Below are 23,933 nucleotides of genomic sequence, written 5' to 3'. Positions count from 1 at the left end.
AACTTTTGTACCATCCGGGAAAGGCGAATGTAGTAGCTAATGCTTTGAGTAGGAAGATGGTACATGTTTCTCATATGATGATCAAAGAATTGGAATTGGTGGAGAAATTCAGAGATCTGAAGCTACAGATGGAGTATGAAGTAGATTTCATTAGATGTAGTAGTTTGACTATATCTAGCAACTTTTTAAGTTTAATCAAGGAGAAACAATTGGTGGACCCTAACCTGAAAGAGATAGCAGAACTGATAAAAACAGAATCAACTAAAGAGTTTAGGTTAGGACCTGATGGAGTATTAAAATTTAGAAGTAGAGTGTGTGTACCAGACAATGCAGAGATAAAAAGATTAATCCTTGAAGAAGGACACAAGAGTCGTTTTAGCATGCATCCCGGCATGACTAAAATGTATCAAGATCTTAAGGAATCCTTTTGGTGGCCAGGAATGAAGAAGGAAGTAGCGCAGTTTGTAGCAGCATGTTTGACTTGCCAAAAGGAAAAGGTGGAACACCAAAGGCCTGGAGGAATGCTACAACAATTAGACATACCAGAGTGGAAATGGGATAACATTGCTATGGATTTTGTTACCCATTTATCACGAACAATGAGGGGTAATGATGCCATCTGGGTCATCATTGATCGATTGACAAAAAGTGCTCACTTCTTGGAAATAAATCTGAGAATGTCAATGACTAAGCTGGCACAATTGTACATAAAAGAAATAGTGAGATTGCACGGTATACCTTCTAGCATTGTGTCAGACAGAGACCCAAGATTTACTTCTAGATTCTGGCAAACCTTACAGGAAGCTATGGGCAGCAAATTACGAATGAGTTCCGCATATCATCCCCAAACTGATGGACAATCTGAAAGGACTATCCAGTCATTAGAAGATCTGTTGAGAACTTGTGTATTAGATCATCTTGGTAGTTGGGATGAAATACTTCCTCTTGTGGAATTTACCTATAACAACAGTTTCCAAGCAAGCATAGGTATGGCACCTTATGAGGCTCTGTATGGCAGACGATGTCAAACTCTGTTGTGCTGGTATCAAGATGGTGAATCAGTTTTAATAGGACCTGAGCTACTACAACAAACCACCAACAAAGTAAAGTTGATACGGGAAAGAATGAAGGCTTCTCAGAGTAGACAAAAATCGTATGCAGATCAAAGGAGGAGACCGTTAGAGTTTGCGGCTGGGGACCATGTTTTTCTGCGAGTAACTTCAACCACGGGTGTTGGAAGAGCCCTTCGCTCCAGGAAACTTTCTCCTAAGTTCATTGGTCCATACCAAATTTTGAGACGAATTGGGCCAGTCGCTTACGAGATTGCGCTACCCCCTCAGTTGGCCAATCTTCATTCAGTTTTTCATGTCTCCCAACTAAGAAAGTATGTACCTGACCCTTCTCACATTATAGAAATAGAGGAGATTCAAATCCGAGAGGATCTCTCAGTAGAAGTACAACCTGTTTGTATAGAAGATACTAAAACAAAGGAACTTAGAGGAAAGACTATCAATTTAGTTAGGGTAGTTTGGGATAGGAGAACAGGTGACTCTACATGGGAGTTAGAAGAAGAAATGAAGCAATTATATCCTCAACTATTTTCTTGATGTATAGAATTTTCGAGGTCGAAAATTTTTGTTGTTGGGGAGAATGTAAGACTCGTGAAAAATATTTATAATAGTAAATTTTAGCATTTTAATGGATAGAAAAAAAATTAAATTTTTGGATATAAAATTATAGTAATTTTAGAAGGAGAGGTTCAAATTTTTGATAACTTATTTAGGATTTTTTTGTAAGAAAAGTGAATAGTGAATAGTAAAAAAATAAATAAATAAAATAAAATAAAATAAAATTTGAAAGGATAAGAATTCCTACGTAGCATGGAAGGAGATGGGATTAGATTTGATCAAGTTGATGATTAGAATATTATTTTTAAAATAATATTAAAATAATAAATAATATTAAAAAATTAATGAATAGTAAATTTTTTTACCTATAAATAGAAATCAGAGGAATGAAGTTTTTGCACCAAGAAGTAGAGAGAATTATGAGAAAAGAAGAAATTAGGAAGTTTTTGGAGTAGGAAGAAATTTTAGAGTAGAGGTTCTGAAGAGTTTTCAGGGAAACAAATTCGGAGCAAGAGAAGTCTGGAATAGAGGTAAGGGGAACTAATCTTTCTATGCCTTATGTTAATTATTGTTTGACTATTTATGTATTGAATTATTGTGTATGTTTATGTATATGTTTATTCATGCTTAAATTTATGTGTTAATATTGTTATATAAAACTATGTTGTTATTTTGAATCTGTGAATAAGAAATTTGTTAAAAACAAGTTGAGGAACACTTTGGCTAAGGAAAGACTTGGTACTTAAGTTGTCTATTGTGACGCACCTCTCTTTCTTGGAAGTCTACTCAACAGGTTTTTAACTTAAATCCTATTGAACAGATTATGTATTGTTAAATTATTGTGCAATATATCTTGTTGGAATACAAATTTATGATAAATTCATGTTATTGTGATGGATATGGAATTATGAAATTTGAGCATGGTATGAGTTGATAAATATGAACATGATATGAGTCTCGCGGAGAGATTTTGTAGTGGCATGGTATTGTGTACACGTTGATGTTGAGGGTCCTGTATGGAAGGTCATCCTGGATACTCTAATAACTCTCCAATCTCAAGTAGAGAAGGATGAGTTATGTGGTGAGAGGGGCATGAGGTCCTTGTCTATGTCCCAATTTTGGATATAGTGTTAACGGACTAACCTTGTGGTTGACAAGTTGTATCTGGCCATGATTTTTAGTGTGAGGAGTGGAGGTCACCACAAGTGCACGACAATCCGAGACTTCCATCAACGTTAGATCCGGATAATTGAGTCTAGGAGAAATCATTGTCATAAATATGAGTTAGGTGTAGTAGTAGTATCATGCCTCATTTTAATAGTTTGTTGTATGGTAGTTCACCCTTACTTATTTGTGCATGTACCGGAAAAATCATATTTTTGCAATGATCGTATAACGTATTTGTTATACGGGAGCAGATGAGGGAGTGTCGTCTAATCCAGTACAAGTGAAGATGGAGGAGGAAGGATAGTAAAAAAAAACTCGGGTTATCTTTAAGTTGAAATCTGAGTTTAAAATATGTAATTAATGTGAAATATTTTATATTTCCAAATGAATGACTGTAGAGATGTTACAATTTTCATATTATTTATGTAATATCAAGTGTGAGAAATTGGGATGTTACAGGGAGCCATATCATACCATATTCATATTATATATAATACAATTACATATATAACACACATCTCAACAATATTATATATTATATCCAAAATACTAAATAACCAACCAACCATATTACCACAGGGTGAATGCTAGAGTTAAGTGTGAGTTGCACGTTGATAAACAAGAACAAAAATATTTAACGAGAAAAAACCTACAAACTTATTATTTTAAGATTTTGAATTTAAGGTAATGTTATCATTTCTTACGTAAATTTACTCATGATTTATATGTTATAAATTTCTCTTGTGTTTTTTTTCAAAAACTTATAAAGTAAAATCAAAGTTGTTAGTTTTTGTATTATATCAATGTGGAAGAAATTTGTAATTAAGAGACACTACATTGAATATTACTTTGGTTTGAGAGACAAAATTATTTAAATTTGTTTTAATTAAGTTCATAAAAAATTATAATTTGATCAATAATATTGTAATATATAGATATAATTAAATTTAGAATCAGTTTATGACAACCCATGACAAATTGTGATGACTAAAAAATGTAATAACCAAATTAAAAGAATTTACATGATTAAAAAAATATGACAACATTCTTTTAATTTGAGTATCTAATTAAAAACAATTAAGTAATTGATAAGCCTATGATTTTACTAATTTAAGCTTAAAATAAAATGAATGGTATTATTATTGTGTGAAGGTTATTAAAGTCCAGGAGCAATGAGAGAGTGTACTATTTTGAATTTTCTTTTATTAGCAAAAATTATCACTTTTGGATGTAGGTGAAGATCTTCCATTAATTTTAGGCTTCTGCTTAACCTTCCAACAACAACAACATGCATTCACCAAAACCAAGCAGGTTGAATAGTAGAAAGAACTAACTAGAATCAAATATGTTGGCAAGAGATGTGAAGATTAACATTGAAACGAGGTATATTTGTTTGTTTAATTTTCAGTCTGTTATTGAAACAAACATTGAAACAAAAACTGAAAACTTGGTCGGGGGCCCTCAGGCAAAATTATTGTAGTGCCACAAGGACTTGTCTAGGACTCTCTCCACGTATCATTTGCTCACTCTTACACTCTCCAATTTTTCTGAAACCAACCACCATGCCAAATTATCCTTATATAACAACCATTCTCACCCACCCACCACACTTCACAAATAATAATAACAAAACAACAACACGCAAGTTCTTAAGACACATGAAACCTAACTCAATTGTACAAATCAGTTTACAAGATAAAATTTACAAGTCTAACTTAACCCTACAAAATAGACTTATAAAGTGAGATTTACACTTCTTGATATACTCTAAATTGATTTAATCTCTAGTCAATATGCGACTTCAACACCAATAAATAATTGTCCAAAGACTATATAAGTCAAAAGAACATTAATATCAAGTATATGTCAAAAATTTCACACAAATTATTAAAAAGATAAATTTTATTTTTGTTTTGATTACGGGTTGAGGTTATTTGTTTACTAAGTCTTGAATATTTTGATACTCTTCTTCACACTGTTCGATCAAACTGAGAGGTTATCTATAAAAAGGACTTTGATGCCATAGTCAGTAAAGATTTGGCGAATTCAACAGTTAATGCGTAATAAATTCAATCTCCTACTTCTTTACTTCAAACTTGTATTTATAGATTTCGATATAAGCTTTGTATTACTAATGGTCTAATCGTGATCTAATAGGTGTTAATCATGTTTTATCGTAAACTAATTTTTATCAAATCTAAATGTTATTAAAGTGTGATCGCTCGATCTGCATGATTCAACCGCTCGATCACTAGATGATCTTGTTGACGTTTCTAATTGGATGGACCATTCGATCTTGGATTGACTGCACGGTAATACAATAAAATTTCATTATATAAAACATTTGTGAATGTTGTGGATGTTCCAATCGAGGAAGCAAATGTTGGTAATCTAAGTGTGAGTCTAAGTCTCACATTGAATAGAAATGAGAAAGTAGAGCAGTATATAAAGGTGAAAGATTCATTAATCCACTACCTTAAAGGTTTTAGGTAAACAGTGGTATCAATTCCTTATATAGTTAGACTCATATCTCATTGGTATTGTGTCTCTCAGTGGGAAAGGATACGAGGATTGTTTGTTTTTTTTTTTAAATCATATATGTTTTATTTATTTCCCCCAAAATTAGTGATATTTTAAACATCCTAAGCATTATTAACTATTTTTTTCCACTTATATTTAACTATTGCCGCAGTACTAATTTGTTACGTACTTGAAGATAAAATAAAGTATAACTACAGCAAATTTTACACACGAAATATTACTATAACTGTGTCATACCCTTTTTGATATAAAACGACAATAAAAAAAAGAAATTTGAATTCATGAATTCAGAAAATCGGGAGAAATTATGGGTTAGGATAATGCTTGACATATCTCTTTAACATAATTATTAATTTTAATTTTTTTTATCCAACTTAATAGACGTACTAAAGAATAAGGTCAAACAAAATCTATTATAGTATTATACATGATGATGAGGTATTATTAAGTTATTATTAATTACTATATATATAATATACATGATGAGGTATTATTAAGTTATTATTAATTACTATATTACTATATAATTGGAGTAAATATTATTCTAACTCTAACGTAAGTTCAGGTTCTATGTGGATCCTATATACAACTGTTATTTTTTCAAGAAATACTCATTTAATATTCACTCAATATCTCATGCTCATAGTCACATATTCTAAACTCTTTTATTGACTAGAACAAGTCTTGTACAGGTAAATCTTCCTTTTATGAAGAGTAAGGAATTTCGTTTTGATAAGCAAGAGTTTTCAAACCACCACCAAGATTTTGTCACTAGTCCAAAAATTCATGTTCAAGATTTCCATAACATCAAATTTACTATAAATACTAAATAATTATTTTGTCATTTCTAATTTCTATTTTAATAAAAAAATTTCCTTAATTTTATAATTTTTAATAAATTTAACTAATAGTAGAAAATGTGATAAAAACTGATATACCACAAAGTATATAGGCATGTTAAAATTAACTCAGTAAAAATTTGGTGTCTCATACGCTTAAACTAAATCACTCTACAAGTTTCAATAGAGAACTTTTCAATAAATACTAAATTTCAGGTTTTTCAGATGTCCTCCTTCCGTGCATTTATATTCTTCACTGCACATTTTTATTAAGAGGAAGAAGAAGAAAGAGTCCATTCTGAAGAAAGAAAAAACAAACAAACAAACAAACTTGTTTTGAAAATTCTGTTCTAAAAATTATGTTTTGGAAATTTGGTTTCAAAAACACATTACATTGGTTTCAGAATTTTTTTTTTTCTGAAAAACCTATTTTAAAAAGCTCATTTCAGGAAGTATCATGAAGTGAAAAAATTATTACAGAATATATTTCATGTATTACAAAAAATCTGTTCTTGAAATTCTATTCCCAAAACTCTGTTTTTGAAATCCTATTCCAAAAATCATGTTATAAAAATTCTAAAAAGTTTGTTCTAGAAGATTTTCAAATCAACTTTAGGAAAAGTAAAATGATCATTTTAAAAATTATTTGGACACTCAATATTTTTTTCTACTTAATCACTGCTTAAGTAATTTTACACAAGCAATATATTGTGAGATGTTAAAGATATTTAGTTCGAAAACAGCATCGTTTGGAAGCATATATAGTTGAATCATTGAATCTATTTATAATTGAATCGATTTTTGGAGTTCATGTGTAAGACAAAAGTTTCACATGTCATCAAAATGAAAGTTAAGTAAAATATAAAAATGATAAAGACTTACCAACCTTAAAATTTTAGGTTGAAAATAATATTAAATCTCCCCTAACCTCAATGCCCAAAGTCAATAAGCACCGACCAATTGCAAATGTAGCACTAATTAGCTATTTAATCGAATAAATAACCACTCTTCATTTAAAGTCTAAACTGCATCATATTTGATCACGCAATCATATAAACGTGACCCAAGAAATTCTGCAACCTCGGGGTGTTTGACCTATAAAATAATGATAACAAGAAAAAGAAACAGATGCATCAGAATCAAATTTTCGTTTGTTAAGAAGGAAGTAAAAAGAATGATAAAATGCATCACCATAGCAATCTTGAGGGAATCACATTTAAACTGAGCATAGAGATTTGTTTCTATTCCACGACCCTGTCAAGAGAATCAAAATTGGAGCAAGAATTGAAGAAACTAAGAACCCAAAACTAGGGCTTAAAACTTGCTTAACATAACTGTAGGAGCGTGCAACTGTAAGTTAGCAAAACAGAAAGTATATATAATGAAGGAAGAGCCTACCATCCCTTCTAAGATGACAAGATCTACATCGTTGGTGAGATACGCTAGTTCCTGTGACACCCTTGTAAGGTCAATAATCTGGAATCCGTTGAACAAAACAGAAAAGAGACATTTAATGTAATTAGTAATCAGCAAACCAACAGTACAGGATCAGTACAGTAAAAGAAAACGACAAGAATAAGTAAAAGAAAACGACAACAGTACAGTAAAAGAAAACGACAACAGTACAGTAAAAGAAAACAACAATAATTGTTTTTTGCCAAGGCAAAATGTAGCTTTTTTGCCTCAGTTTCAAAACAGGGGGAGTCTATTGTCTCGGTTAAAAGCAACCTAGGCAGTAAAGAGGGTCTACAAAGGTCAATAACAATATAGAAACTAGAACTTTCCTAATATAACAAATTTTCTTACAGGTAGTTCATTCCCAGAATTGGCAATTAAAAGATTTGAAGTAGAGACACCCATGAGACACCCTTCTTCATCCTTTAACTGGAAATCAAGATGATGGAGTCAGGAAAGAGTTTTGTCATAACATAAACCGCCAGAGTTAATTGTTTTTTTCCTTACCCTTGATATAATTTCAGTTAGCTCAGAGTAAGTCACATCATTGAGGGAAGGTAACTCATTAGCAGCCAATATAACCTGCATGCAAATCACATAAAATATATTGAAGCAGGCAACCGTATGAGCTGCATGAAAAGCAATTTCAAATTCAAGCAGAACTTAAAAATGAACAAGTGCTGTTACACAAAGCTGTTAAAAACGAATCACGTCATGACCAAAAATAGTTAGGAGAATCTAGTTAAAGTATTGATGATAACTAACATAAATTTAGTTCCTTTAACTTCCTTATGATGCACAATAAATTTCAAGTATTTCAATACTTTGATACACGGTGTTCAATGATAAAAGGGCTACCACTATCCTTCCCTTTTCCTCCCCCATTTCAAAACAAAAAAATAAAATAAACCGTGAGAAAAGAGAGTGAACTAAAACTGGCAAAACTAGTTATGGTATAAGTCTTAAACTCCCTGACCAAAAAACAGACATGAAAGAGAATAAAAATGCCGGAAAACCTGACTCCCACGACGAAGGAGCTCCCTGGCAAATGGCAGAATACCCAAAATGATATCAGCACCTGAATTATCAACAAATATGATCACCTGCCGATGTAAAACAATTAATTAGATCATTAACCCCGCTTAAAATACAGAAGAAGGCATAAAATATATCATAAAACTGTCCGTTTCTAAAGCCACATGACACTTGCCTTCTTCCAGGACTTCTTGCTCCAGTTCACTTTGAAAGTCTCAAGGTCATCAATAATCCAAGGTCGAGGGACAAGATTTTGACATGTAGACAAAAAAGACACTCCATCCTTGGAGAAAGCCTCCGCAAGCTTCAAGAAATTGAAGGAATTAAAAGGTAATAAAAAATATATTTAACCTTTGTAATAAATAACAAAATCTGTCTCTTTCAATTAGGCTAAATTTTTTGAATAAAGTTAATTTTGAGCCATTTCTGATTTCCCACTCATATAGTCAACCTATTGTTGTGTACAACGTTGATAGATAATAGAATGGGTAAATAATGTCATATTTCATCCTAAAACCAATTAGAATTATGCAAAGTTGTCTATACAGGTAATTATTACCTAGAAATACTACTAACAACTAGCCAAGTACTATCAAATGTCAATTGACTGTATCCACGCCATGTGACCTACAATATTGAAAATTAACTAAACCATACCAAACAATGGGAGAGTGGAGCAATACAGGGTTGGTACAATGACAAAACAATGAGCAACTAAAACCATGAACATCTAGGTCAGTCCAATTTGTTCCAAGACTATTGGTTTTAGTTATTGACAAGTTATGAGTGAAGCTGAGTCACATTCCAAGTCAGAGGCTGCGGGAGATAATTCAGTTGTGGCATGTAAGATAAGAGTTGCTAACTCATATCAGCTTGGTACAGCTTAAAGCATCAGAATGAAGGTTTCTAACGAAAGTATTTAAGGCACTGACAAACGGGGAAAAGAACCGAGGAAGATAATGCCAAGAAGTGAGAACTACCCCCCTTTCCCTGCTTCTCTCTAGACTTCTTCTTCACCTCTAAACTTCATTCAGCATAAGTCATTTCTTCATAATTCTGTTACTGATATGCAAGTTACTTTTCCTTGAGTACTGATAATTGTGATAATAATTTGCTTTATCATATGAATTGAACATCTTTATTTGTATTTATGCTATAACTTTGTTCATTCGATACTGAAATCCATGGTTTAAATACCTTTTGGGAATAGAAGTGATTACTACTTATTTACCATCATTTTTTTGTAGAGAAATGGAAGTTTCAAGCCAAGGAAGGAGGAAGTCAATTCGGACCTTCTTGCCTAGCTCCTAATGAGATGAACGTTGAACTCACTGGACCAGCAGTGCATTCCTAAGGGAGATACAAAAGTTTGCACTCTTTAAAAAGCTGCTTCTTGCCCAGTGAGAGTCCACATTTTGGAAGTGAATTAAAAAGTGAAAACTTAACGTGCTCCAAATGTCTAGGAGTAGTTAACTCCCCATTTCATTGGGTTAGATGTAACGAATCACTTTTATGTGTGGTTTTTCTATTGCGATATAAATCTCTTTACACCACTCTTGTGTTTTTCTTTATGCTTTATGCTGCATTGTTTGATTATCTATGCCTTGAGTTGTTTCTAAACATTGGAAAATGTTTTAGAACTTAGTCCTCAAGATTGAACAACTTATGGATATTGATTCTAAACATAATTTTATCTCTTGTTCATTCTATACACTTATCCTTCATGCAAAACTTGCACATAAAGAACTAAGGAATTAGTATTTTTGCATTAAGGTTTAGAACTCATCTCTAAATAATTAAGGCTAGAAAGTTTGGTGTGAATGTTGGAGTTATGCTAGAGATATGTTGGTTAGAAAACATGCATTGAGTTGAGTTCATGAAATTCATTCCAAGTGAATATTTATCTTTTTTTTAAGTAATATAATCTAAGGTTTGGTTTTTTTGAATGTTTCTAATTTTGCATTATCTCCACCTTTAAATTCGAATAAACCAATTTCTTTAAGTCTTTAGTTCAAATTACTAAAACTTGACACTCACTAAACACACGCACATCTTTTAGAACACAATATTTGGACATTCCAATTTTACTACTTGTATGATTTAGTATACTTTTTAAGGAGTTGACAAGTACTATATCAACTCTTATGTCAACTCCGTATTAACTGAACCTTTTCAATGTGTTTGGGACTTATTATACTGAGAATCATTATTCCTGAAGTGAAAAAAATTACATACAGAAAATCAGCATACCTGTGTTGCACCAAGATCAAATATATTCCCTGCAAAAATTCCTCTAACTAAATTTTCTAGGCGTTTCTCTTCATCTTCAATGGCATCATTAAGACGAACTACATTCTCAAATAGGGACATGGCATTTGTATTCTCTACATCCTGTACCATTCAATCAGAGAGAAATTACAAATCCCGAGCATAATAAAACAACATTGTTCATTGAGAGTCACAACTCACAAGACCATTCCCCCTCAATTGAAAACTAATGATGTTAAGTTTCTTCAAATAGTTTAACATAAACTTGGCCTCCACTATGAGAAGAATGCCATTAGATTTCACTAGATTAAGTGAGATGTTACAGTATTTCAACCCCATCTAATCAGATATACTCATGCTTGTTTTCAACATTCTAGCAGAATAGTATTAGCCTTTAGCACACAGAATCCCATTAGTTAACCCTACCTTTATTTTCTTGAAGATATCTGAGAATCCGAGTTCCCTGAGGACTTGCTCACGAAGTCTGCATAGAAGCTAGAACACCCATTCCCGCAAAAAAGAAAAATTAAAGGAAAAAGAAGACTGAAGAAATTAGATATATGCACCAAAACAGCCGCATTTTATTTTATTATTTGATAAACACAGAAGAGGTATGGTTTGTTGTTCAAACAAAATTTCTATACAGATAAAGAACGTACAAAGATATCCAGAGGCTCGCCTTGACCTGCAGGATCTTTCTTGAAATCTTCAAGTATTCTAGCATACCTTTTTTGCAGAAAATGTATCAAGAAAATTAATTGCAATCAACAACTCCCGTGTTAATTTGAATTACTTGAACTAAGAAATTACGCAAATATAACAAGAGGTGGATAAAACAGTATAAGCTTAATATCCTCAAGAAACGTTATTCATGTCAAATTTGGTTATTGAAAAAATATACATAGGTCCTTGTCATGCATCAAACCTCTCATAGGAAATCAGTAAGAGACCCACCTTTGAGCAAAAGTTTCAGCTTTATCTGCAGCATCAGGAACAGAAGCATCACTCTCAGCATGCTTCCTGTACCAAATCAAAACTAAAACATTATGTAACCAAGAAAATTTGAAAATAGAATCCCTGCAATAATACAACAATCACACCTCACCAAACCAGGTAACGGCTACATTAATATTGCTTTCCACCAGTTGTTTCTCTGTTTACAGTAATTAATAATGAGAAGCAGCAACTACACCGTGCTAGAAAAGTTAGGTTAAGAAACACTCTCAGACTTCTGGTTATTGGAATTGAAGCATGATGGATAATACTCAAGCCCAAAGATATCAAGTTGTTGGACACACCAACATCCAATTATTCCAAAGATGTGAAGTTGTTAGACAAGGGACCACAAATGACTTTCTTATGTGTCTAACAATTTAAAGAAAACCAGAACAGAATCCGTCAACCGAAACATTAATTTGTTGCAAACTTCACTGTTTCAGTTTGGAGATCCATTTTCACTATCGATGACTATGATCTCACCATTAAATGTTTACCAATCACTCTGACCCAGTACTCAGTAGATGTTTCTATTACTTCTCAACACTACATCCTAATACCTAAGGTCCGAGAAATACGATGTTTGGGATCAGTGTACCCTTCGTACCACTAAAGGGCATGCATGCAAGATATGGATTGTGAACCACAAGTAAAAGTGTTTAATTTTATGAAAATAAAAAATCTGATCCACACCCCATTTTGATCTGTGGAATTATCTCCATTTTAAAAGATAAAGAATAAAGAACGAAGAAATTTGAGCCACACCCATTAATTTGTTTTGTGGGAAAAAAGAAGATAACATACTTGAAGGTGGGGATAGTATTGTGGAGGAGATTAATCCAAGATAGCTCGGTGGCAGTGGGAATGTGTGGATCGTCGGAAGGGAACCTCCAAGGAATGGTGCTTGCTGTGTATTTGTCATTCGCCAACAACGGCAATGGCACCAACTGTGATGTACTCCCCATGGCTTCCTCTGAAGATGTCAGTCACAATTATTACGGCAAATGAGAGAGATGAACTCTGAAGACAAAGGAACTCTACCTAGTCCCACACCGATTCAAGTACAAAATCAAAAAATCACAGATACATTATCAGACTTCACAATGTAAGTGAGCTTTTGGTAACACTTTTTCTTGTAACTACAACTTATTTTATACTCCTAATTGGTTAGTTTCAACAAATATCTAGCATGCTTAACTTTTGCTGTTTTTATTTTTTTCTCTTTTTTAATTAAAAATAAGAAATGTGCTGATTTAAAAATAAACAAAAAAAAAGATAACACTATTTTGGAAGTAGGGTTACCTAATAATTTGGAGTGAACAGAAGATTTTGTGAATTGATGAATGGTCTTAGCCTTGCATGAGAGTGTAAGAGAAGAAGCATAGACATATAAGGAGATTGATGGAGAACAGAGAGTTGGTGATACAATTCCCATTGAAACTGTTACCATTTTTTCTGCACAAAATAAATTATGGTGCATTATATTGTAAATATCAATAAATAAAATATTATTTCATTTTTAATTTATTTTTGCATCATTGTTTAACTTATTTTTGGTTTGGTAAAAGAATCTAAAACAATTACTTGAGTTTTTCTTAGCCATTAAAAACAATATCAAAAAGGTACTAGTTTATTATCCTTATTCCCACCTTCAAAGACAAATTTTTGTTGAATCAACTACAGAAGAATGGAAGGTGAGATGCAATAAATAACTAATAAAACTTTATCTAAGGAGTATGAAAAGGAAAAACAAAATTAGAGATAGAAATATTTACGAAATTACTTTTTTTACAAAAGAAAAATTAAAACTTTAACATTACTAGGATCTTACAAAATTAATCTTATTTTACCATATGTTAAACAAGATTTTTATTTGATAAAAACGAACTATAATTTAATTTTTATTTTACCACAAATCGGGCTTCAAGCAAAAATAATTCGAAAAATTTTCACAGTGAGTTCACATTTAAGTATATAAAGTGAATATATGCAAGTTTTTTTATAAATGCTTTCTTAATCTTCGAAGATTTTCTAACTTAAGAATATACTTGAGCGAAAAGTCAAATTAAGATGAAATCAAAATTGAAGATAGTTAGAAAAAGGAAATGATGACAATGACTCGGTGAGACAACGGAGGAAAAGTAATTCCTAAATTCTCACAAATTATTCATCCTTAATGATAAGAAACTGTTTTCATTTCTTGCTTGAGTTAACATAACTAAATAGTTACTTTTGTTTTCATCTCTTCAATGGTGTTATGTTTGTTTTCATTTTTCATATGAAGATACTGCATGAACACCAATAACAGACAAGATATATAAGAACATCAATTGAAACATTTTCAAGCAAACAAAACAAGACAAAACAATTTTCCAACAGCCGAAAGGATTAGTTAGTTAGGTCCTTGGTCGTTTTCAGTGGGGAATGGTCCAAATTTCCAAGATCTTCAACCACCCCTGAAAAAGGAAATCAATCTAGTATTATTTTAATCCTAACTGTCCACGATTATCAAGGGAAAAGGGGCTTATTATCCAATCAGGGTAAGGATCTAGAGATAGAAAAATGAATGCTGTATAAAAGTTTGGTGGGTGATGTCTTATGTCTAAGTTGATGACAAAGAACACTGTGGTTGTGACCCTTAAAGAAAGTTGCATGTGAGGCTCTCCGCTGCTACAACAGACTTTTGATTATTAGTTTAATGTAATAAAAGTTGCACGTACAGTTGGATGAAACATCCCACATACATTTATGCATCATCAACCCTCACACAAAAGCATATTGTACTGTGCTTTTCTGATATCATTCACCCATCAGCGTTCACCTCAAATTTTGCTATTAAAAATAAGGTTTTGTCCACGTTTGCATCTATCCAAACACCTCTTTAAATAGACCTCGAGGCCTAAACCAGCGTCTAACTCAAGCCAACAACAAGAACAACCACCCTCTCTTTCTCATCTGTGTTATCCCCTTCTTCCTTGGCCATGTTGGATTCTCTGATGGAGTACATCACTCTGGCAGCTTCCAGCTATGCTTTCATTTTCTGCTTCTGCAATTTGATCATAGTCATTATCCTAGTGGACTTGAAGCCCAAGCTCAGTTTTAATCAAAGGAGTGAAGAAATCCCTCTGTCCATGCTCACAAACACGGGCGTAGAAGGAGCCAATTCCAAGTGCTTATTCAACAAAAGCACATCATCTCCACAAGCAATCGAAGTGGCACATGTCAAGGAGGAAGTGGTGGTGGATAGAGTTGAAATTGAAGGTAATGATAATTGCAATTGCAACAGCACTGAGGAAGATGATGAGTTGAGGAGAAGAGTGGAAGAGTTTATAGAGAGAATTAATGAAGGATGGAAAGCAGAGCATTCTAGCTCATCAAGTTTGTTATAAGGAACTTTTGTAGTGAGAGTTTTGATCTGTCAGTTTATTCATCTAGTCCTCATTCTTACAACAGTTGAAGCGAAATTAGACCTTTTATGTTTAATACTACCATTGAACTTTTCTGACTGAAAATTCCTCTTACTTCTGTTTTGGATTTACCTTTCAAGAAATGTGAAGTGGTTTTGTAAAAAGTAAATATGGTAAACACTAATACTAAGTTTGTTGTTTTATATGATAATTATGATAAATTTTATACTATCATCTAATTAGTATCAATTATTTATCATAAGAATGTATGAAAATTAAAATCTGTGTCTGAACAGAGAGAGTGAGCTCCACCAATAAAAGGATAAATAGAATTGTTTTATTAAGAAGCTTATTCTATAGCTAGTTTAGAGTGTTACATGTAGAAAGAAAGAAAAATAATGTCATGAAAAGTATGTCACGAAGCATCATGTGTGGAAACTTCAAATTTTATCACTAGGAAATAATTCCATGACATTCATTTCCTCTTTTTTTTTTCCTTATACTTTATGCTCTAAGCCAAAAGGGGGGGAATGGTTTACCTTCTCGTCAAAGGGTCTAGTACATAATAAGTTCAAAGGTGTAGAGCATCAAGAATAGCAAGAAATGCAGCGAAACTGTTGCACCTATTACAGTGAATTTAAACGTTCTAGGAAAATTAAAGTGGTAGTAAAAGTATAAATTTAAAGACTAAACCAAAAATTAACTTGGCTGTGGATAGACAAGATTGTTCTAAGTTTCAATGAGTGCAGTTGTATTTCAGGGAGAGTCTTCATAGTCTGAAAATTAAGCCAGTTGTATGAAAACACAAAAATTTGAACTGACATAGTCCCATGTCTGGTCAAATTACAGATATATGACATAATAACTCATTTAAAATGTTGTCGTTTGGTTGTTCCTTGATATAATAATTGAGCAAAGAATCACAGTACCACAAAGGTAAACCTAGGAAGTTGATATGCAATTTCTTTCACAACAAATAATAGAGTTACAGTTCAGAAACACTCATCCACTCACATTTTTAACATCCATATAGAATATAAATAAGGGGGGAAATGGCACAACATATACCCTATATCTAATTGCTACACCAATGAGTAAACAATACTAAAGATACATCTGGAGAAATGACAAGTGGAAACCTAACAAACAGATTTGCCAACTAACACCTAATACAAAACAGTGCAACTTTTGAGTCAAAACCATCGCGTGACACCCATCTGACCATCAGAGTTGTCTTGTAAGTTAACTGTCAGCAGTCAGTCAAGCATGAGTGAGGAGCCTAAAAGAGTTGACTCTGCATGATATCAAATAATTCACAGGGAATGTTTAGCATGCAGCCTCAGCGTTTGATTGGCTTATATTAGACTCCTTGTCGGGTAAAGGATCTCTATCATCAGGAGCTGCGTTCCTAGAGTCTTGACCATTGTTAAAAGAAACAATATTCTCTTCTTGAAAAGCAGCAGGTGTCATAATAGGCTTTACTCCACCGAAACTGACTTTTAGTTCCTCACTAGAGATGATATTAACAGGAGAAGGGGTAATAGTTGATATATGCTCCACCCTTTGCTTCTTGTTTTTATGCTCCAACTGGTGACCAGGAAGAAAACTGCCAACAACAACCTGATCCAGAAGAGCGTGAGAGAAGTGACTACTGATATATCAGTTCGTAGGCATAATTTTGTTGTTCACAACATTTTTTGTTTCAATTCCTACTTTTCCATGGAAATTGACATAGCATAAAAACAATCAGGAAAATGTCTATCCAAAAGCATTGGTAATCTAACCAATAAAACAAATTAAAACTTGCTTTATGATGATGGGAATAATTTGAACAATCAATATCTACATAGAATTAATATTATCATGTTTCCTTACAAAGGTTATAAAAATCTCAGATTAACAAGTCATAAGGTTCTTGAATATTTTATTAAATATCCCTTCTATGTAACATAAGGTCTACCTGAACTGGACCAGCGGCTACCAGCAAACCAGCAAGCCCACCCCCCATTACTCTACCATCTGGACCGGCCAAAGAGACACTCATGCCACCAGATCTGCTTCTTGTAACTCCATTCTCAGTTGGCATAAAGGAACCAGACAAGGAAAGAATTTCAAACCGTCCCTGTAAAAACAAAAGAGTAAGTTTGAGCATATTTAATCAATTCACTTTGGTCATAGCTCAAACAAAATTTCAAGATACTTGCAAAATCAGTTTGATATTAATGAATAAATCACAAGGGATGAGTTATCTTTGTTGAGGAAATTACTGATTTAATCAAAAGCAATGTAAGTTTTATCCTGAGACCGGATAATTAATACCCATAACAAGTATGACATGCAAAGAGACATTAGTTTTCAAAAAGAAAAAAGAAAAAGAGGTGGTCCAAAGTGGTTTTTGAGATGTGAGCAGCATGGAAACTAAAACTAATTGTGGGTTTGGTTATAAGTTAGCATGTCTAGGTGGGTTGAATAAAGTGATCTGGGACAGGTGGATACAAAAACAAATACTGTACAAGGGGGATTCATCCACGGTCTTCAACTAACATGATGCCAACCACTACATTCATAGTGTTGAGTTATAGAGGTAAAAGCAACAACAAAAGTCCTATCCCAGCAGGAGAGATTAGTTACATGAATCACATGACACCATTTGGTTCAGTTAAAGACAAACTCTTCAGAGATATTATTTTATCCTGTTAAGGTAACTAACAAATAAATTTACCAAGAAATCATGAATATATATAAACATAACAGCCTCTCAAATATAGAATTCGTAGTTAAGAAGCAAGAACAATTACAAATTACAATAGCCTTTGTACATATGTAACTTTAAAATTAGTTAAAAAGAATATCATAGCTGAAATACAAGGGAAATTTATACACTACAAGAAAATATCTAAATAATGACCAATTTTAGTGACAAAAAATAATTAGTCCCTATAGTAGCCTATTTAGATACCAATTTATAAACTAAAAATTATTAAAGACAAACTTAGAGATCAATTATGTTAGCAGCCAAAACTTTTGGCAACTAATGTTAGTGATCAATTTAGAGACCAATTTACCATAATGACCAATTCACTATAGTGACCAATTCAGAAGTTATTTTAGTCACCAATAATTTTTAGTTTCTAAATTGGTATCTATATAATTACCAATTATTTTTTGTCACTAAAATTGGTCATTATTTAGATATTTTCTTGTGGTGATAATTTTCCTAGAATTGGAAGTTGAAATGTTTATTTCCCATGCTTCTGTTATGCTTTAACAAGTAATATGCCCACAAAACAATGTTCTCAGGAATGCTTTTAGCTAAGTTTACCATAAAATTGTTCTAATGCGGGAAGAGTGACTGTAAATTTCCCGAAATTAAATAAAAAATATTACGATAAAAAAACCATGTTACTCTTATTTAATAATTTAAGTAGCGAATGACTAAAATTGCTGGTATTACTCTTTAACTTCTGGGAAGCTTGAATAAGTCTTTGTAAAGATGCTTAAGGCTATCCAAACAGATTTTAGTCATTCTTAGGAATTATAATTCACAAGATTCATGATTGCCAAACCTGTAAAAACTTCTCTTGTAGCACCTCATAAGTATAATGCATTAATACTTTTGCATGAGAAGCTTGAATAACATCAGTTTCAGATAATTTTGCACGAGAAGCTTAATCAAATGATTTTTGGAATCACTTTTTCTGGGAAGCTTGTATTGGTAAAAATACTTACGTCTAACCAAACAGATTTTAGTCATTTAGGATTCATGATTCACAAAATTCATGATTGACGAACATGGAAAACTTCTCTTGTACAAAACACTTCATAAGACTAGTGCAACTAATAACATCAGCTTCGGATAAGTTTTCATGAGAAGCTTAATCAAATAATAAAGGTTATCCTGGTCCACTAGCCAAAATCAAATATAATGAAAATGTTTAACCAGCAAACCCTGATTATTTAATCAATTTCTGTTAAAAAATTAAAAAACTGCATTTGATGCATCCATTTGCACTTCCATCCAACTGCACAATTCTTTGTAAAGTAGAAAAGGCATTTAAAAAAAATAGCGTGTGATATCTAATACCAATATATTACAATGCCATATAAACAGAGCTGCATACATAACACAGGCACCAGTAACTAGTAATAAGTACTATGAAGTTGATTTCTAGTAGATAAACAAATATCTTAACTTATTTTGTTCTGACGAAGACATAAGATATAGCTCACCTCATATGTTAAAGTACCCCCACAAGAAGATGGTTGACGAAGTGTAACATTTGAAATTGTCCCAGTTGCAGAGAGAATGCATATAGCACGTGATCCTTGTTGTGAGAAGGACATGATTTTCATAGTGACATCCTGGTATAAGACCATAACAAAATGACAAAAACAAGTACACAGCACAAAAAATGAAATTAAAACATGTAGTCGGTACTTTTCATCCATAGTAATGAATACACAATCATAAATATGATCCACACAACTTAGTCATGTCACTGTTGCAGATTTAAAAAAAAAAAACTATTATGATAACATTGTAATGAAGTTAACATGCTTCCAATTCAATTCATAATTCATGGATAAATTGTACATTACAAACTTGTAATTTAGAGATCACTACAAATAACTTGTTTCATTTATTTTTACACAACTTCCAATCAAATGAAGCTCACCACCACTTGGCAAGTAGGGGCACTGTTCATTTAAAATGTCTAGCTAACTCTCAGACAGAAAAATAGCATTTAAATCAAATAATCTAATTGATATCCTAGTTCCTTACAATCAGTACTGAGCAGAAAAATTATCACAAGAAATGTTATTGGATATTAAACGTAAAGGACAAAATAAAAACACTATTAAGGGAATGAGCAATGAAAACATATACAGCATAGAAACAGATATGGAGTTTGGATAATATACATAGAGAAAAGAACATATTACGTTGTCTCCCTTCTCATGAAAAAATTGTTTTCATGAAAAAATAAATGAAGTGTAACCAAGATAAATGGACTTTGCATTCACAATGTATATATGGCATTTAAACACAAATTGACTGGATTTGAACTATTTTAATAAAGTTCAGCATATAGAAGAATACCTCGCCAGAATTTACTGTGAGAACATGTGGTGTGAAATTGGCACCAACGGAGTATGATATTCCATCACCTATAAATGCATACATGGGAAGATAAATACAAGGAGAGAGACACAAAATGAAAGAAAATGCAATAATAAATTCGTCATATAAAGTAATTGATTATATCAAAGAAATAAGTTTCAAAATAACAAGATAAATTTGGGAGAATAAATCATGTTTATACTCTTTAGCCAGAAATAGAAGATGCATTCAACAAGCCACATATGTCTTATCTTTACCTCTTTGTCTATTAAATGGACAGAATAGTGAATCGCACACATCAAAATATACACGATAGAGACTTAGGCTATTTAATGTACCCTATTATAACACTAATTTCAGATTCATCATTACCCTTAATCTACTCTGTGCCACCAGTTACGTCTATAAACATCCGTCTTTCTATGTGTTGTTTATTAAATTCTAACCTCTGCTAACTATACCATAATATAGTGGATACCAGAAGCCACACCTATCCAGTACCCACACAAGATACCCCATAACTTGGTCCCAACCCCGGAATTATGCTTAAACTATCAAGTCCATTATGTCATATTCTAGACCTCCTACAGAACCATCAAATGCAAAGACAGCCAAACCTATGAACCTGGTACCAATCTTGTTCAGGGCAATTATGAATGTGGAATTAGATTCAGGATAAACGATGGAACATCGGGAAAGATATGGAAGTCATGTTGAACACCAAGTACATACAGCACAAGTATGCCTAATATCTTGAAAAACACATTTCAGAGCTCACATATCTCCTTGTCAAGATGTGGAACTATATATAGCACTTAGCGGTATGTTCGGGTGTTACCCGAGAAAGGAAAAATAGAATAAAATACAAAAAATAAGAGAAAGAGGGATTATGTAATGATTTATTTCTTTACCTTTGATTCAATGTTTAAAATCACCCAAAATTGGAAGAACATTTTATTGTGCAAAAAAAAATGAACGAAGGAAAATTAATAATGATCTAACGATGATCCCATATGTGCTAACTCTCTTTTATAAAAACGTCAACACATGGGAAAGTCCACCCAATAACCTTCAATAATGTTCCGTCCAAATTTAGGAGACCACAGATCTCCTGCATGAACTTTGAAAATCTCTTCATTGCATTTTAATGTTATATAAATTATCACTATCAGTCTCTGAAGCCACTCTCGCATCCCTTAATTAATAAGCTCCACTTTTCAAAAATATTCCCGACAATATTGCAATTACGAAATCCAGTTTCCAATCATGCCAATATTCAACAAGGAAGTTTTACATGCTGCAAGAAATAATTATTAGAGTAGACTTTAGACCAATTCAAGCGTGGCACATCAGCTATCAAACACTGTTGGACTCAACCTACCAAATAAGCTGGTCCCTTCATTTACTCTAACCGTTTTTCCATGGTCAGAAAATTCAATCCTCTTCCCCTCACAAAGAAAAATAAAGAGTACCATATGCTACCCTGAAACAAAAACCAACCTGACTTGTCAACCACAAAATATCCCCATCCACCTCACAATTTGTATTCAGATCTGAAAAGGAATCAGAGCTTTGGGTCCACTCGCACCTCCCACACCACCCCCTATATAACCTCTCACAAAAGCAAAAAACCAAGTCCAAAAAGTTCACTGCACGCTAAAACACAAGATCAAAGTAAATAACTAACTGGTCCAAATGATTTACCCCAAAATCAAATCAGTTGGAACTCCCAAAAAAAAACATTATGATGCTCTTCCATTAAAGAGCTAAATGACAAGGGCCAACAGGTTAGAAGGATTCACTCGTTTATTATGACTTTGATACTCTTGTATCTCAAAAAACTGCAAATGAAACAGTAAAAAACTAAAAATAAAACCTAGGCGAAAAGATTAAAAACATCAGCGGTGACTAAAATTAAAAGACTACAATTCAAAGTCTTCAATTGAAAAGATCGAAGAACTATATAATACCTTGAACAGGGCTTTCAACCTCAAACTTGAACGATGACTTTTTGATAGATTCAACAGGCCTTCCTCTACCCCTCTTCCAAGCGGAGAACTCGCCGGTCAACGGAATCGACGATGAAATCGGCATCGGCGAAAGCGCCGTCACCGCCCCCACAGCCACCTTCCCGTCCGGCCCATACTTCCTCGGTCTCCCTCTCTTCTTTTTACCCTCCGTCGACGGCGCAGGCACGATGGCCCTTGAAAAGTCCAAGTTGTTCTCAATTATTCTAGGAGCAACATGGAAGCTCTCGGGGGCTTCATCACCCACCACAACACCAAAACTCTCTCTTCCCTCCATTTTTATGCAAATCAGAGAAAAACCAAGACACCTAAAAACCTTAAAACTTTACTTAAACCCTGACCATTGAAGATTCAAACTCTTCCACACCCAATCAGCCAAAAAATCACAAAAAAAATGAAATTCTCAAAGGGGGTAAATGCTAACTTATTTAAGAGAAATCAGATTTGGGTAACGGGAAATTTACAATCTCACAGAAAACTTTAAGGCACAAAAAAATTGCTGTATGAAATGGCGAAAACAATCCCAGAAACGAAATTGGAGCAGTTTGAGCTTGGCCTCCGAGAAAATCGCAGTGCTGTAAGCTCAAATCTGCACCATTGCGTAGAACACAGAAAGCTTGGAAATGAACAGAAAATATTCAGAAAAAAAAATCTAGAATTACAGAGAAAAATACAAACTCCGGTTCATAAATTCTCCGGAGTGGTATGTGAATTTAGGGTTTTCCAGGAAAAGGTGGAGTAAATAAATAAAGTTGATAAAAAAACTGGAAAATTAAATAAATGTTAAAATAAAGTAATTAAATAATGGGAATTTAATTATGAATTAATATTTTAATTATAAAATTGAAAGTATAAAATTTGGTTAAGAAATTGGTTCAAGTCCGTCTTGGAAATTTAATAAAGGTGATTTAATAAATGACTGTGAATGCAGATACTTAATTTGAATGCATTAAAAAAATACGTAACATTTTTGAAAAGGAAAGAAAATGGCTTTTTTTATATAAAACCGGCATTTATTTATTTAAAGGTTTTCTTAAAAAATAAATATTCAAAGCTGTAAAGCTAAGATAGGAGCCATTACATTTTCCCAACTACTGACAAGTTCTTTGTCTTTTCAGTTAAATTAACTTAAAGTTGACCAAGAAACTCAAATTCATGTTGAAATTTGAAATGCCCTTTTGATTTGGTGAATCTACTGGAAATGCCACTGTAATGAACACAAGGCATGCTCTCTGCATCTTCTTTTCTCCGCTTTCTCCTCCCCATTCACAGCTTCTTCTGTTGACCAAGCCAGTGTTTCCTTGTTTCCCCACTTTTTCCCTCTTTCTTACCAAACATAAAACCAAAAGACAGACACACTATGATGTTTGTTAATGTTTGGCAGAAAAATTTTGTTGAGATTTATTATGATGCTGAAAATCTGCTAGCTTTGAATTCTGGGTAGGTAC

At 32.9% G+C, this 23,933-nt stretch overlaps 2 protein-coding genes across 2 annotated transcripts; both read right to left on the bottom strand.

Annotated features, from left to right (window-relative positions):
• Positions 1-6,937: 6,937 nt before the first annotated feature.
• LOC108324258 (damage-control phosphatase At2g17340) lies at positions 6,938-13,377 on the bottom strand. The gene is made up of 13 exons (XM_017557158.2): positions 13,232-13,377; positions 12,734-12,902; positions 11,888-11,953; positions 11,593-11,659; positions 11,360-11,428; positions 10,916-11,056; positions 8,841-8,969; positions 8,647-8,733; positions 8,138-8,212; positions 7,982-8,059; positions 7,574-7,651; positions 7,367-7,429; positions 6,938-7,270 (listed from the first exon to the last, which is right to left on the bottom strand). The coding sequence occupies exons 1-13, from the start codon at positions 13,362-13,364 to the stop codon at positions 7,196-7,198; spliced, it is 1,230 nt and encodes a 409-aa protein (XP_017412647.2). The 5' UTR covers positions 13,365-13,377; the 3' UTR covers positions 6,938-7,195.
• Positions 13,378-16,273: 2,896 nt separating this feature from the next.
• LOC108326587 (AT-hook motif nuclear-localized protein 3) lies at positions 16,274-23,220 on the bottom strand. Its single transcript, XM_017560172.2, has 5 exons — positions 22,429-23,220; positions 20,438-20,505; positions 19,567-19,698; positions 17,297-17,458; positions 16,274-16,956 (listed from the first exon to the last, which is right to left on the bottom strand). Exons 1-5 carry the CDS (start codon positions 22,760-22,762, stop codon positions 16,663-16,665), a joined length of 990 nt encoding a protein of 329 aa, XP_017415661.1. The 5' UTR covers positions 22,763-23,220; the 3' UTR covers positions 16,274-16,662.
• Between the last annotated feature and the right edge of the window lie 713 nt (positions 23,221-23,933).

The sequence above is a fragment of the Vigna angularis genome, chromosome 3, assembly GCF_016808095.1.
Source record: "Vigna angularis cultivar LongXiaoDou No.4 chromosome 3, ASM1680809v1, whole genome shotgun sequence".
Taxonomy (NCBI): Eukaryota; Viridiplantae; Streptophyta; class Magnoliopsida; order Fabales; family Fabaceae; genus Vigna; species Vigna angularis.
The sequence above is the reverse complement of the archived record's forward strand: the minus strand, read 5'-3'. Positions and strand labels throughout refer to the sequence as shown.